This window comes from Eucyclogobius newberryi, unplaced genomic scaffold, assembly GCF_026437365.1.
Source record: "Eucyclogobius newberryi isolate DKJ021-1_F unplaced genomic scaffold, fEucNew1.0.hap1 SCAF_10, whole genome shotgun sequence".
In the NCBI taxonomy this organism is placed as follows: domain Eukaryota; kingdom Metazoa; phylum Chordata; class Actinopteri; order Gobiiformes; family Gobiidae; genus Eucyclogobius; species Eucyclogobius newberryi.
The window spans coordinates 21,992,384-22,009,184 of NW_027315724.1; the positions used below are offsets into that span (position 1 = coordinate 21,992,384).

General features: G+C 41.4%; 1 protein-coding gene across 2 annotated transcripts in view; it reads right to left on the reverse strand.

Annotated features, from left to right (window-relative positions):
- grik4 (glutamate receptor, ionotropic, kainate 4) overlaps positions 1-16,801 on the reverse strand; it is a 194,165-nt gene that overhangs the window by 72,433 nt on the left and 104,931 nt on the right. For both annotated transcript variants that reach the window (XM_072462977.1, XM_072462969.1), the window contains exons 5-7: positions 12,243-12,408; positions 6,881-7,059; positions 2,238-2,291 (exon numbers count right to left, since the gene is read on the reverse strand). In XM_072462977.1, the coding sequence (XP_072319078.1) occupies positions 2,238-2,291; positions 6,881-7,059; positions 12,243-12,408 (399 nt within the window). The remainder of the gene's footprint in view (positions 1-2,237; positions 2,292-6,880; positions 7,060-12,242; positions 12,409-16,801) is intronic.

Genomic DNA, 16,801 nt, shown 5'->3' on the forward strand with positions numbered 1-16,801 from the left:
TTGAAGGCTTAATGTTTTCAAGAAAGTTTCAAACTAAAATGCACGATTGTACTGGCTCATGATTCCATGAGCCAGTACACTTTCTTCAAAGTGTTAGAGCGAGTTTACTCTAAATGATGTAACAGCTGAAGGACTGCGACTGTGAGAAAAAGAGAAGGTCTTTGGAGCAGATGCTGTGTCACAAATAGGCCCCCAGCATCCACTGTGATCTTTAAGTCAAACCTGTGTGCTGCTACACACTGACAAAACACATTAGGCAATTAGTGTAATGATGGGTCTATTTTTCAAACACAAGCTTGTCAGCCACATGTTCAATTTCATATCTCAAACACTGAACATGATGTTTTAGAAGTTCTTATTGGTAATTATCTATTCTCGTTATTAAAACCTCCTGACTAAATTACAGGGACACAGAAGGTCAGGAGCATCTACTGGAAGATTAGCCTAATGAGCATGTGTAGGTGAATGTAGAATGGACACCCAGAGAGAACCACTCACTGTGACATGTGTACGTTTGGTCTAGACGTATACACTAATCCAGACATGAGCATCTCTGGATAAATCTGTGTTCAAAACTCGCTCTATCAAGAGTTTCTGAATGAAGTCATGTACGTGCACCAAGCAGAGGGCGGGGTCAGTGCCAGCCGAACAATTCAATGGTGACGGGGAGAGCAGCGTACGTCAAACATGAGGAACAGTCAATCTTAATCCCAATTGCATACAAGGAAATAAGAGATTAAATAGCCTATGAACTAAATACAAGCAAAAGGAAACACAGGCTCATGTGGAGTCGACATTTAGTGGCCAGTCACAGCTACGCAAGTTACATCAGAGAGAAAGTTTTAAAGCATTAAGTCTCTCTCTCTCTCTCTCTCTCTCTCTCTCCTCTCTCTCTCACCTCTCACACCTCTCTCTCTCTCTCTCTCTCTCTCTCACTCTCTTTCACACTCATAATGCCCAAATTAATTTAAATCGGGGAAAAAGTAAAAATACTTTTGAAAATTCTGCAAAAAGTACAAGTTGTTCAAATGTCAAAAGTATAGCACACGTACTACTGTGAAAAGCGATCATAATGAGGTATAACATGTTGAAATCAGTTGAGGCGTTAAGGAGTTGAAACTGGCTAAATGGAAAATATAATAATAAAAAATATGTGAAATACAAGAACATATAGTGTCTGCGTGACATCACGCAGACACTATATGTTCTTGTAGCTCATAAAGATGCACAGCCAAATGAGCAGAATTAGCCCACATGTTGTGTTCATTCATTCCCAAGTCACAGGGGCAGCAGACATGATCAGGTGCTAATACCACTGACTTACTCTGCTCTTTGTTAGAGCTGTGAAGCACAACATGAAGAGCTACGGACTGCTCTTAATGAGTCATAAATTAGATTGATGTGAATCCTCCCCACAGCACTATTAGAGCAAAGTGTTTCCAACCTCATTAATTTCCATTAGGGAGCAGCTATCTGTTAAGTTTACTATAGTATCACATTTTCTCCAAGGCACCATCTTTATGATCTTATGATAACCCTCATATCTCTTTGCCCTGATGTGCCCAAATCACATCTCTCATAAAGGTCAAAACATGTCATTTTCCACTGTCACATATTCTGAAGACTTTTTAGGTCTTAAATGGACTAATGGACTATAACTGAGTCCCTGGCCCTTACAGTTTATGCACAGTTTACTCAAATGACTCTACATGTTTATGATATAATGTGAGGTTTACAAAAAGTAAATTTAACAATTTGTTTACCCACACAAAACATTAAAATGAGGTCTGGACTGAACAGGGACACCTGGGCTAGACAATGACTAAACCAGGATTAGAACAAGACCAAACCAAGAACCGTATTTTCTGGACTATAAATCGCACCTTTTTTCATAGTTTTGGCCGTAGTGCGACTTATAATTATACTTTATACTTATATACTCTGGAGCGACTTATGTGATATAATTTGTTATTTTCACACTTGCAACCGCATTTCATACTCCAGTGCAACTTATATATGTTTTTTTCTTCTCTATTATGCATTTTTTGGCTGATGCGATTTATACTCCAGTGCGAATTATAGTCCAGAAGATACAAGCAGGGCTAATACTACAACCAATGAGACATATGATAATTGGACAATATAAGGAGGATAATCCCCAAAGCATAAACGCTTCTGAAACGAATGTATATTGTGTCTAGTTGCATCTACAGTCAGAATACAGTGTAATTGCTTACCAGAGATGTAAAGATGTAAGTGTAGTAGACAGACAGCATTCCCAGCTCAGAGGCCTGCAGAGAGAGCACAAACCTGGGTCAGAATACTACAGAAGAACAATTGAAGAGTGGATTTGACACAAAAGGATGTTAAACTGAAGGTCGCCCGCATGACAAGAAGGTTAAAGCATCGAGCCAGTAAAAGGTGTGGAGAGAAGGTGGGAGGTCAGTGATTCAGGGGGAGTCCATCTCCACCGCGCTGCTGACAGATCAAATCCACATCTTGATCAAACCAGACACGTTCTTATCTGACGACGCCTCTCAATGGAGCAATTAATTTCTTGAGAGCATTAGTATGCCGCTTGCAGGCCCGTCTCACAATTTGAGTAAATCAAAGTCACAGGGAGAAGCAGTTGTGAAGGACAGGGTGAACTTCCATGCTTTCATTTCATTAATAGCAGAGCATGCGAGGGAAGATGCAGCGCTCAGACTCCGTGTGGCCCCAGGGATGTGCGATAGATACGATACCACAACAAAACAAACTGAAAACTTTCAAACTTCTGAACAACAGCCACTCCAATCTGCAACTTGACCGGAGATAAATAGAATAAAGGGATTAGTCATGCACATTTATTTAGCGAGCAAAACAAAAAGGCGTTTGGAATATCAAAGGAGCTGACAAACGATTTAAGATTTCATTTTCAGACGCTTTTCAATGTTGAGCTTTAGTATGTGGCAGTGGTGTGCGGTCAGGGCAATCAGTGATCACAACTATATATGAATTGTTCTAAAATCTATCCAAATAAGCCCGTTTTACCCTCACTTCTGCTGCTGAAGCTTGGCTGACCTCACGGAGTCTTTTACAGGCCGCTGGGGATTACTATGCAGGAAGAATGGTTCTGCTTTCACCACAGCGGCGCAATAATATGAGGCCGTGTCCAGTTCATGCTCCGCTCTCTAATATGAGCTTTTAGAACCAGAGCGGACAGCAGCTTCTTTTAGAGGTCCGTGCATGCGCTCTGAGGACCACACGGCCTCAAACCCATGATCTGTGCTCAAACCACACGGAATAAACCTGTGTGGGAATCAAGGCCAAGCTTCAAAAACTCATCTTATTATCTTATAAAACTTATTTGTTTATAGATTAGATTCTGTTCATGTTTCCAATGAGTAGATGCTAGTTAGAAATACAAGCTGTCATTTAACAACATAGAACGCTAAGTTGTGTAATGAATTGGTCAGTGAAGTGAGGTTATTTCATCCATTTAGTACTGAATTAAAGTGTCAGAGTTTGGCTCAGTAGAACAGGTGTCCCCCCTTCAGTGGGAGACCTGGGTTCAAAGCCCACTCTCCCATTTTTTCTTTTCAATTTTCTATTATCCAATAAATATTGATGAACACCCTAGGTCTGCTTGCCCATCCATAAAGGCACCGCACACCACTGGTATGTGTTAAACCGTACAGTACCACTGTTCATACAAGATCAGTCTAGATTTGAATATTACATAACTTGCATCTAATATTTACGATTCAGAGTCCATTATTTCAGGATTGTCTGAGTCATTACAATACACTTAGTTAGTGATCATTCACCACCTTGCCCCCCCCCCTACCTGTCTGACCTCCTCATCCCCCACCGCCCCTCCCGAGCTCTCCGATCCTCCTCTTCTCTCACCCTGACTGCACCAACATCCCGACTCAAAACTTTTGGCGACAGAGCATTCTCCCGAACAGCACCCCGACTCTGGAACTCCCTCCCCCAACCTGTCCGCCACTCTCCCTCACTCACAACATTCAAATCCCGCCTAAAAATATACCTCTTCACCCAAGCCTATGACCTCCCCTACCCCTAGCCTCCTCTACCCCATTGCCTACTCTTCTACCCCCTGTTACATCCCCATCTTTTTCTCTCTACTTATTCTGTCTTGTTCATTTTATCTGTATATTAATGTGTATTGTACGTGTTGTCCCCCCCTGTATGTAAATACCCCCCCTTTTTTTTTATTATGTTCAGCGTCTTTGGGTCACTGAAAAGCGCTATATAAATAAAAGTTATTATTATTATTATTATTATTATTATTATTAAGAGAAAACGGTTTCACATCGAAGAGCTCCGCTGTACAGTAGGTTTTTTATGCAGAAAAACATCCAAACATGGGGGGAAACATTGGCTGTCCCTCTCCTGTTACTGCACTGCACTGTTCAGTATTTAGGGCCCCTTTTCTGCCAATTTCCCATGGGAACTTTAGGTCCAAAATGTGTTAAGATAAGTAAACCTTGTCAAAACAGTCACACAAGCAATTGGCAAGAACATTTCACAGGACAGCACAAAGGAATATGTAACCCAGACGAAAAACCTTTGAAACATGAGTAAAACTGCACATTGTGACAGCAGATTTGATTGTTCAGGACCAAATTTTGTCCTAATATTGGCTGGGACAGTGTTCCAAGTGTGAGCTGCCCTCACAGAGAAGCCCATCTGCTCTGTCGTTATTTTTGAAAGAATAGCACAGTCGCCGCACTGTTTGTTTAAGGAAAGGATGTCATTGTGAGGTGTTGACTTTTCAAAGAGTATTAACAACACAAGCGATGTGGAAATGACTTGCATTATTAAAGACAAAATTAAGTCAATATATTTCACAGCTTTTACAGGGAAAATGTAAGGTGTAGTTATTGCTCCAGGGAAGGTGCAGCTGCTTAGAACAGAACATGAACAAATTAACACAATGTTTCAAGGTAATACAACATGTATTTATTTATCATCTTCCACTTGTTCACTTTAGGGACTGTTGCATTAAATAGGGGTTGAGCACAGCCTGTATTTGGAGGCACAGACTGAACTGACTATCCTTTCATATTCATTCACCAGGAAAAGTCCTTTAATAAAATACTAGAAGCCAGACAAACAACAACAGGGTGAAGTTGGTCCGCCTGGAGAACAACCTTTTGACCTCTTCGGGAAGAACACTGCACCACTGTTCAACCTGAACATTTGGGATTAATACACGCAATGATTCCGTTCCCCTAAACATTTCACTTTTCAGAGCGAGCATTTGAGAGGAGAAATACCAGGCTTATTATCAATCTTTTGTTTTGTCCAGCCGTGTGCAACAGTGGTGGTCTGACTGACTCTGATTACATTCACAATGGTGGGCAGCCGGCTGAAACTCTGAGAGAGACTGGGGTTTGATGTAACAAGAGAGAAGAGGGAAATCCTCTGCAAAACAAAAGGCAGACAATTCCATTTACACAAATTAGTCATCACACCAGACTGGATACTCCGCTGAAAGTAGCACTGCCAACTTCACGGCACAAACGCTGAATACTTCACACAGTGGTACCCAAGGTAGAACATGAGAGAAATAGAATCAAACTGCATTTGTATGAAACTGTTGAAAGAAGAATACAATACATAGTGAAACAGAAGGGAAAAAAAAAGTGAACAAAAGAAAGAGAGACGTCCCACTGTGGCGGCTGACTGATTTCAGACCTGGTGTGGCCAACGTTGCCATGGCGACAAGATGACCACTGATGGGAGCGTGAACAGTTGATTGAGCGGAGGGTTTCGACGTGAAGACAGAGAAGAGTTTGAGAAATGAGAGGGACATGTGAGAGAAACATCTCGACTCGCGGCTCTCAGTTACTGTCAGCTCCACTCCGCCCGTGCATCCATCGCCTTCAGCGCATAATGAGGTGTGCATTAATTACTCTGCGGTCACACTCTCCCCGCTTCGTGAACATGCCCCGCTTTATAAGCCAATAACAAACGCCAGGCGAGGACCCACCATGCTCGAGATGAAGATATGGCGTATGGATAAGTGCTCGGAGAATTTTTATTAATGGCAAGGTTATCAGCTCATAAAAAACAACAATAGTGTCATACTGTTAGGTTAAAGATGGAAATAGACCACACGTGAGACTACCGTATTTTCCGGACTATAAGTTGCACCGGAGTATAAGTTGCACCAGCCCAAAAATGCATAATAGAGAAAAAAAAACATATAAGTTGCACTGGAGTATGAAATGCGGTTGTGTGAAAATAACAAATAATATCACATTTAAGTCGCTCCGGAGTATATAAGTCAGTATATATATGACTTATAGTCCGGAAAATACGGTATACTTTTTCTTCATCAACAAGTAAGAGAGAGGCAGCGGGGTAAACTATTTGTAAATTAATATTTTGTGTTTAAAAGTAGCCTAAAAAGCTTCTTCCATAAGCCAGTAATCGCAGTAATCCTCTTAACCCTGCTAAACAGTTGCTATACAAGATGAGTCATGGATTACAACTTGATTTAATGCTGTCAACCATATAATTTGATTGAATGTTTGTTTGACAAGATGCCTCGGTTTCATTCCTTTTGGACCACATCACCCGACAGAAAATGTACCCACTGCCAAATGTTCATCAATTCACCAACTGCCAAATGGTTTAGGGCTTGTTTTACTTTGCTTATCGGCCATTATCTTTGGATAATCATGCAAACGCTGGAGTCTTACGAAGTACTTCTGCTGCAAATTGAAAGCAAACATTTTCGTTTTACCCGCCAACATTTCATCCGTCGGCAATTCTCAGCAAGCGCGCACCTCGTGGCAACATCACTAGAATAAATCAGAATGAATCAAGACAGTGTTTTTTTCCCGCACACATGACCCCTACTGACCCGCTCCAGAATGATATGCGACATGGTGGCATTGGCGTCTACGATGATGGTGGCGGTCTTGTCGTCCCGGATCTCCTTGAGGAGCGGGGTTGGATCCTGGCTGTCGTCAAGCATGCGCACCGACAGCGTCTCCTTGGAGATGAGGAACTGCCTGAGGAGCTGCTCCAGGTTCAGTAAGCCTACAAGAGAAAATAACAGTAGGAGATAAACGGTGATGAATTTGAGGCCGCCAAGTCGTGTTTTGTCATAGCGAATTTCGTTTTTTTTTCCATCACTTCTTTTGACTAATAGACTCAATAACTTTTACACAGACTAACTGGTTTGCTACGGTTGACAATTATGAACTTAATATAGTTTCAGGCAGAACAAGAGGAGCGATTTTCCTTCATTACAATCATTGTAAAACCATCAACTACAAAGGGACGTTAGAGCTTGTAGTCCATTGTTAATAGTCTAGTGCGACTCCAGAGAAGTAAGTAGGATTTTCACTAATTAAAGCATTGAGGGTCTCATCAAATATGCTCCTGGAGGCATTTTACCAGCCTCTTTGCATCTATACATTCCCACTGAGATGGTTACTGGGATATTTTCTGTAGTGTAAATGTACTTGGAGGTAAAATGCAGCGATCGGTCAGAAGTCAGAGAAACAGTAGCACTTCTGCACTCAAACCTTGGTCCTCTGGCGGATCGAACAGAACTCATAAAACATTTCTTAGCGGGACTACAAGGAGCCATGCGAGACAGACATCATTTTGTTAAAGGATTTACTTCAGCAAGGTACCATCTACAAGCTCTATTGAAAAAGACTGATGGCTTGTCAAGGGAGTTTTACGAGACAGTGTAATGGGGTATTTTATTGGATAAATCTGTGGGCTAAGTATTGTGAGCTTAATGATACCTGTCTGTTACAGCTTCTTCAAGAGACCCTTTCAGTGTTTTGAAACAGAACGTGTGCATTCTAAACGCTGGTCCTAATGGGAAACTGGCTTAACATTTACTCTGCATTTAGAATAGACATGCTAATCAGGGCTAAAATAAGCATACAAACTACCAAATTAGGCTAAACAACAACTAGTACCAACAATACAACGGGTTTGAAACCACATCAAGCGCCCAAAATCCTATTCAAACTACCTTGAGCTAAGATTTTGACAATAAATATTTTTTGCCAAATATGACAAACTGAGGTCTGGAAGTAGGCTCAGCGGGAGGTGCGTTCAGCCTGAGCAACCTGCCCGTTTTATCAGGCTGAACACAACCCGGGAAGTTACAACAGCTGATACATGAAACGTCACCGATGGACCGAAATGTGTAGAGATTTTAGAAGTTGTCAAAACACCATCACCAAAGTGACCAATAACTGATTTTTTCGTGACAGTGTGAACATTCCGAAACTGATTTTGTCGCATGTCGGCTTTATTAGACAGGAAAGGACAAGGTGAAATGGGGGATGAGAGAGAGAAGGGAGGACATGCAGTAAATTGTCCGGAGCCTGGCACATGTGTAATGCCTTAACCACTCGACCCCCCGGGCAGCACCGAATTTACCCAGGCCAACAACATTTAGATCACAATTATCCTGAATGAAACATGGGTCATTGGAGAGGAGGGGAATTAAACTGATACACCTTTCAAATGCCTGACACACAACAGCAGCAGAGCTAGAAAGGGCAAAAAAGTCAAGTTTTACACTGAAATGGTTCTGTAAAGTGTGACAAAGATGAAATAACAACTTTTGCCTCTCAAAGACAAAAGGTAAAGATCAACTTTCAAGTTTATTTGCCATTTGCAGTAAAAAAAAAAAAAAAACACATTTAAAGACATGTGATGACTATAAGCTGACAAAATGTTTCTTCCTCATTCTCCACTCCTGGTTCTGCCCTGTTTCTTCTCCACGTCAAACACTTGTCTATATTAAGCCAATTACCATAACAGTAAACGTCTGATCGTGCCTGTTAACCAACCTTGTCTCTGCTTTACTATTCACCCTTTACTATTGCACCTATTCATGTTTTAACCACCCGGATGGCTCCCAACCCAAATAAATCTACAACTTACATTATTCCTACGGACACCAGATCCCTAAAGACAACTTAATTATCTTTAAGTCATCTCTCAAGTTTGAATTTAAATGTCCCAAAGTGCTAAACGCCCTCACAGATAAAGGGAGGGAGTTTCATGTCCATGTCATGTTTGACAGAAAAGCACTTTTAGGGCTGGCAGCACTAAGAAGTGAAACATTTTATACACTACTAGACTAATATTTGATTTATTTTTCGACAATATTACAATAAAGATGTGACATAGGTTTCTTATCGAATACGTTCAACTTCCAGACTGTATAATGTTTTTTTCTGTGAGGAGTTTACACGCACTGGAAACCACAATCCTGGCAACCCCGAAGATCCTTAATCACAAGAGTGGAGTCCCAACCCTGTGGTAAGGATAAATCAGATGGAATGTTCCTCTAGTGAATAGTCGCAATGTTTCATAATAGTAACACATTTGATAGCTTGTCATTTTGTTTTTGGGTGAATGATTTTTCTTTTTTTTTACAGAAAGGCTCAAACGGCATTGCTGGCATGCGGTCATCAAATTATAATCATTAAAGGCAAACCTAAAACCAGCACCTGTAATTACTCTGTACTTTCCTTCCCCACGAGTCACTGAAGCACCGTTTACAGGCACTTATTCACATGACAACGTACTGGCAACTGGGGAGCACTAAATCCACCAAAAATTTTATAAAATAACAGAGCCAATCATTGAAAAGAACAGACAGAGCCATCAGTGCTCAGAGCTTCCTGTGGTGAGTGAATGAATGAATGAATGAATGAAAGGGTAAAAGTGTTTATAAAAGTGTCATGCTCTCAGGTGCCCCGCCCACATTGGCTTGTATGACACTGTTGCCATGAAGTAAATAAATATGTCCATATAAAAAAACATATCAGAACATAAGAAAATACAGCTTATTCATGTTATCTCTGGATATAAAGTCTTTGGCCTTGATGTCCAGGCTTCTCCACAAAGGTTGACACACACAACATTTCATTTTCAAATACCTGTAACCAGTACATAATTTCACCTTCCAGCAGCCAAAACAAATCAGGATCTTTCCATTGGATTATGTCATACAAATGAGTGCTTAAATTATTGTACAGTGGACAGTAAAACATGAAATGGAATTAATTCTCTATCAAACACAAGTCACACGACCTGTTCTCCACTGGGACTCCCACTTCCACCTCTAGGGGCAGCACTCCTGCTCTGAGTTGAGCGTACAGAATCCTCTGTCTTCTTTTAAAATTATATCTCATTTGTATTATTTTACAACGACTTCCAACAACAATCCATGGAGCAAAATAAGATTGTTCTTCTGAGAATTTAGAAATGTGCCATATATAAAAACGTGTTATAAACTTCTAAACCCTGTTTCAAGTTAATGTAGGTATTAAATTGTCTAAACTAGGACAATACCTCAGGCACCTACGTGCATAGTTAAATACATCCTGGACGGTACAAATGTGACCACCCAACAGCTGTTAAAATGTCCCAATAAAATCAATATACAGGGCCTGTCCCAGAGCAGGAGCAGCCTCTGAGAGTAGGTTAGTGAGATTAATGCATGTCCTGGTGTGCACCACGTCTTTGGCCAGAACTCCAGCTCCTCTGTCCCTGCCTCCTCAGCCATGCCTGCAAAATATTCATGAATTGGTTATGCTCTATTAGGCTGTCACCAGCTTGTGTGATTAATGAGGCCGCACACGTGGACCGATCGCAGACAGCCAGTTACCAACCCACTGTGCAGCAATGGGCGCGACCAATGGGAGCTGGAGTCCAAAGACTTTCTGCTGATGTTATTGCCGAACACAGACTTTGGCACATGAAGATACACAATGCAGTTCAGGCGTGTTGCCATTCTGCATCTATTCTGTTCAATGAATCAGGCCTGCATTTGGGCAGTATACGCCTTCATGTCACTTCCTGGATTCTCTCGATCTCTCGAACGTTGCCAATTCCAGCTACACTCACCGTTTTCCCCTTTTCAGAGTGATCACTTTAGTCCACCTCAGACATTTGGTGAGTAACTGTGCCCTGCAAACCCTTCATAAACCACAGCCTTTATTCATTGACCATCTAATTCTTGACTAATCTAACTGTCTCACTCCCCGCCCCATTCCTTGCAGTCAGTTTTTCATTTCATTTCATTTCCTCTGCACTCCCGGTCTCCCCTATTGACACAGAAAAGAAAAAAAGAGCGTTCCACCAACCAGCAAGGAAATAAAAGTAAAAATGTGTTTCTTTGCACAAAACCGACAGATAATATTATAATATAGGGAGGTGCCTAAAAGGTCCACTTGTTATCAGTGGTTTTGCTAGCGTAGTGTTAATCAGCTCACTGCGGAATATTAAGTAAAAGCATTTTGTGAAACAAATAAGAAATAACAATAAACGACTCATTATTATATTTACATATTTCTAAAAAAAATTGCCCCTTTTTTGCAGTTGGGAACTGGGGAGAGTTGGAAAGAGAATTGATTAATTCCACTTTTAGTTAGATATATTGGTGTCAACTGCCAATGGCAAGGTGTGTTACAATAATGGCAGTTTAGTCTGTGTGAATGCAGGGCAGTGCTCAGTGGTACCCCTTTGCCCCCAACCCTCATTAAAAGAGTTAGGGTTTAATATATTGTACGAATCACAATACTAAGCTTGTTTCTCCTTCATCCCTGCTCTAGTGTTCACTCACAGCCCTTCTCCCTGCTCTTCTGCAGAACTGAAGCAACAGAAAACAGTCCAGACAACAAACAATTTGTCAGGATGTCTAAACTGACGCTTTCTGCTGAATTTATAAAAACAGGTTTAGACATTGGTTTTGTGGACACCACAGTTTTGGCTCCACGTTTTGGATCTTCATCAGAACGCATTGCACATCTTGTTTCATTTTATTCTTTTTCACAGTTTCTATTTGAATATGAGGTGGATTTTTATCAACTAAAGACTCCTTGTGGATCACAGAGTACATATGAGTCAAAAGTGCTCCTGTTTAAATGCAAAATGGACAGTACAGCTGCACAAATAGCCTACATGATGTTATTATATCCAAACTGTCTGATCGAGTTGGTGCCCCTCGGAGCACATGAAACACACTTGTGTTACGTGCGTAATGGAAGCGTTGGTAGTGTGTGAATGGCAAAAAGAGGTGTTGTCAGAACACAGCTGGTGTGCAGCTTGTATGTGTGAAAATGACAGTAAATGTGTTGAAAGACTGTAAACTATGAACAAAGCTGTTTGTTCTGTTTGCACATGTGAGCAGCGCCTGTGTGTGTGGTGTATAGTTATTGTGGAGGTGTCATACTCACATTCGGCCTGTGCACAGATGAGGCAGGCGGTGGTGCTGTTAAAGAAGGTGAGGAGGCCGGCCACTGCCAGGCTGATGTCTGTGTTGGTTGGTCGCAGATCTAACGTGGTGAAGCGAGGAAACTGCACTTTCAAAATGTCTTCTGGAGCCACCTTCACATAAGGCACCTGCAGAGAATAGCAATGATTAAATATTTATCATTTCATACCGTAAACTGGAATTGATAAGTCTGTGTTTACAATGCATTGCCACAGCTGCATACGCAGAGAACCCTAAAGCAGATACAATGCTGGAACAGTTAGAGGTAATTGCAGTGTAAAAACAGCAGACAGCCAGCAGACAGCTAGAAGAAGCAAATCAGTTTAGGCTGTTATGATAAACTGCAAGCAATGATAACCCTGGGTTCTGAGGTAAAGTGCATATTCACACTACAGAATGTTCATTGTTACCCAGAGGTGCAGCTCATGTAAGGCACAAGTATTGATCTGAGATTGTTACACCCGTGCAGACAGGGCTTGTTAGAGAATTCTTGGTGTGATACCGCTGCACCTTGTTTGCCCAGTGTTTAGGTGAGCGTGCATTGGACAGGACCTTTAGTTAGATCTTATCATGTTTAGCAATTTAGCATTTCCAATCTTTGAGACTTCAGTTTTACATTCTCATTGGTCTAGATCAGGAGTGGGCAACATGTTTAAGTCAGCACAGTCTGGAGATCTACTAGGTTTGTATTGTGGGCACAAGGGCTGGTGTTCATCAGGGTAATGATAAATAATTCAAGATAAAAACTAAATTATTATTCAATTAAAATGTGTAAATCTATAGCATTAATTAGTAAAAGAATATTGACTTTGTTTGAATTTGATATAGGTGGATTATTTAACAGTGAGGGGCTATTAAACGATACATTTTCCATTTATGAGAGCTATATATCTTTGTAATAAGGTCTGAGCTGTACAAAAATGCAAAGGAATGGATTAATAATAAAAAATAAAAAAAACACACATATTCGAAAAAATAACAGTAAAAACAATGTCAACTCTGTCATTTTTTGTATTAGTCTGAGCCTGTGCCTTACACTTTTCAGCCGCCCTTCAGCAGTAGCAGCCCCACAAGCATGGCAACCTAATTTATCACATTGCCATATCTTTAATAAAAGTTATGACATTTTTATCTCTTCCATTGGGCACATGGTTAAGTACACAACAGCCAGCCTGAAGACTTCAATAATGCTGGAAATAAGAGGCAAGCTGAAGCCACAAAAACATTGCAATTTTTTTGATTGTATCCCAATTTAAATCCAGAAATGAGTAAATGGCAGTACCAGGGCTCGTGCAGAGAAGCCTGGGTGGATAAAAGGTACAGAGGGTTGGAGGGATGTAGGGTTGGATAGTGTGGCAGGTGTCTGGTCGGTTAGACATCCAGGCGCTGCGGTGCGCAGTGGGGCTTGAAGGGGAAACGGGAGCACGTGCTGGGTCCGAGAGCTGCAGCCAAAGGGAAGCCTCTTCATCATTCCAGATTGCCTGTCTGCGTGCTTTCTGCTGTTCATATGTCGCCCTCCCCATCATCCCCACATTCCAGGGATTGGTTTTCCACTGCTGCCCATCAGGGTGTAATTGAATCCCTAGGTGAGTGTGGATAGATGGCGGCAAAGTCGCTCCTGACAGCCTAAGTGCTGCAGTACCCTAAAACTTGGAAATAGTCACACTTTTCACACGCCTTTTAACTGTTGCTTCATTCCAACATCTACTGTCTCAGGTTAATTTGCATATCTGTGCTTTCATATCTTCCCTATTCACTAAAGGCAGGGCGGGTGCAAAACTGGGAGCCTACTTCTAAACCCGGCACTTGCAGTACACCGTGTCCTTCTCTGTAACCTGCTGGACCTGAGCGCCAGAATCACTACCGTCTCTTGGGATGTTCACAGTCTTCATTCATCATCAGTAACACAATGTAAAGCTCAGCTAAAACCACACTAACTTAAAAGGCTGACATGGACTGCATTGTATGCATTATTAAGTACAATTATTTACACTAATACATTCTTTATTGTAACAGAAATAACTTTTCTGTTATATCTAAAGGAGAACGTTTGTTCTACATAAAGTTGTAGTTCTGACTTCACTCAACCGCCCTGACCGTCATCAGTTTAACCATTTGAACCTGGTGTCCAGAACAGTCAAAATACTGGAAGTAACAGAGCTCAACATAACATTAGAACATGAGACATTTTCAAAATGTATCATTTCCATAAACAGTGCACTCGTCCCGGTTGTTTGGAAATAACAGACAAGTCACAGACATCGAAATTGTTGGACAGAGCAACCTCGACCAAGATATTTTCATGCATCTATCTTGTTTATATCCTGTATCATATTTATCATATGGGACTGAATAATCTGTTACTGCGTACTTCTTCATTATCTGTAAACTGGTATAAATAATCTTAATGCTGACCCAAAGAACAGCTGTTTAAACCACAGTTAAACTGTGGGAGGACGGACTCAGAATCAAGACAATACAACAAGCTGAACTGTTCTGCCTGTTTTCCTTGTTTGCATTAAATAAAGACGTTGAGAAAGATCCTTACCACATCGTTGCAGTCTCTCGTAGCCTAAACTTTGACAGAACTTGGTGGGGAATGCAAGCCTCTCATCAATAGAAAAGAAACATACAATGAGTGCTCTAAAAGAATCTCTTCTACATGTCGGTTGATGGCGCGTCGCGTCCGGTTACGGATCAACTCGGATTCGTGTAAGAATAATCACACAGAGCTGAGAGCTGAGAAAAGACGAATCGAGTGCCTGTAAATCATGACAGAAGCTGAAACAGCAACCCTGATCCCTACACTTCTACTCTGGCCGTTCCTCCCCCGCACTATGCATCAGTGGATTCATCTAAGACAACAGACACAACCAGTACCAGACCACAACTGTCGGGTCAAGTATGCCCATAGTCTCAGGTACTTTGGCTATAGTCATGCTCTACTGTTCTGACTGTTTTCCTTGTATGCATCAAATAAAGACTTGAGAACAATCCACCCAGCCTCTGCACTGTTTCTAGACTCATCTTCAACAGAGACTAAACTTCAACATGTTCAGCACGAGTTAGTTGGTCAGTCGAGTCACATGACATGATAACGTGGTGACGTTGTGATGTGAACTTTATGAAGAGACGGAGGGGCGTGGAATACAAAGATAGTTGTGCTCTATTTGGCGTAATGATGAGATGACAGCTACGACAAAGTCTAGTTAACACTAGTGTAAAGAGGCTGTACTTGGCCCCTGGAGGCTGGAGTGGGATGGTAGAAGTTGGTGCGTGGTCCAGAGGGCGAGACATGGCAACACACTGTGGTCAGCAACGGAACAGAGCACACATTGAGCTACTGGTGTACTGTCAGTCAGTGCCAGTTTTATGCAGACTAGGACAAAGATTTTGGGTGAATGTTGATGGAGACGGTAGGATACAGTTTCCCAAATGGACGTTCCTCTCTAAGCTGAGCACTTGCAAGTCTGCACGGCCCAGTCTGCGCCCAGCACCAGGAGCCCAACACTGGAACACTTGATCAAGTTCCCCGTACGGGAGGTGGAGGAGTCCAGCAAATGGCTGAGTACGTAACAGTGCTGCGCATGTGAGTGTGAGCCACGGGGAGCTTGTTAAGGAGCGTGTATCTGCCTGGACTAAGAGTAAACCAGGTCCAGAACCTGGGGGCCTGAGCACAGAATGTGCCAGGCTCCACGCAGAGATGACCCACAGTCTCAGTGCCACGCCAGTGAGGTTTGAGCCCTCATTCTCTCCCCCATTGTTAAGCCCAGAACTAACTACAGCGTTGCACAAAACAAAAGTGAATTAAACAGTTGTATTTCAGTATTTACTTTTCAATTTTAGGATTAAACTGAAAAACAAAAAATATAATGTTATTGTAAAAACACACACTTTGAGTGTGCTAGTGTTGAAGTATTTTACGATTCTGGCCTCAGGTCACTTCCCTTTGCTTTTAAGTAGTGATTTGTGACTTATCTGACTTTTTATCTACAACCATCCGTTAAACCATTGATAAATAAATCCCACCATGTTAAGAAAATATATATATTTGACTTTTTTTTTTTTTTTTTTTTACAAATTCTAATCCACGCGTAACCGCCAGATGACAGGGCTACAGTATTTCTAAGTGTTTAATTGGTGATGTTCAAGGCTCTTTAAGAGTTGCACGCAATATTACACGGTGCAGGAATCAAATACATGAATAATGTGGAGTGGATTGCACTTTAAAGTCTTTACTCCAATTGTAGACTGTTGTGCCACTTTGTGTCAAGACTACGCCACGTTTCCTAAACAATAACAAGATACACTTGGGTTGAAATTAAGATAAACTATGCACAAGCACAACTGTGAATTTCTTGACAGGGTGCTAATTGATCAGTATTATTAACAGCGCAACAAATCCATTAATTTAGCTTGTTTGTGTTAACAAAAAAAGTAATTTAATCCTTTAAACAAGTAGCGGTTTCTACACTGTGCCCATCCCGGATACGCCTGTCACACTGGCAATGTCAAATGAAT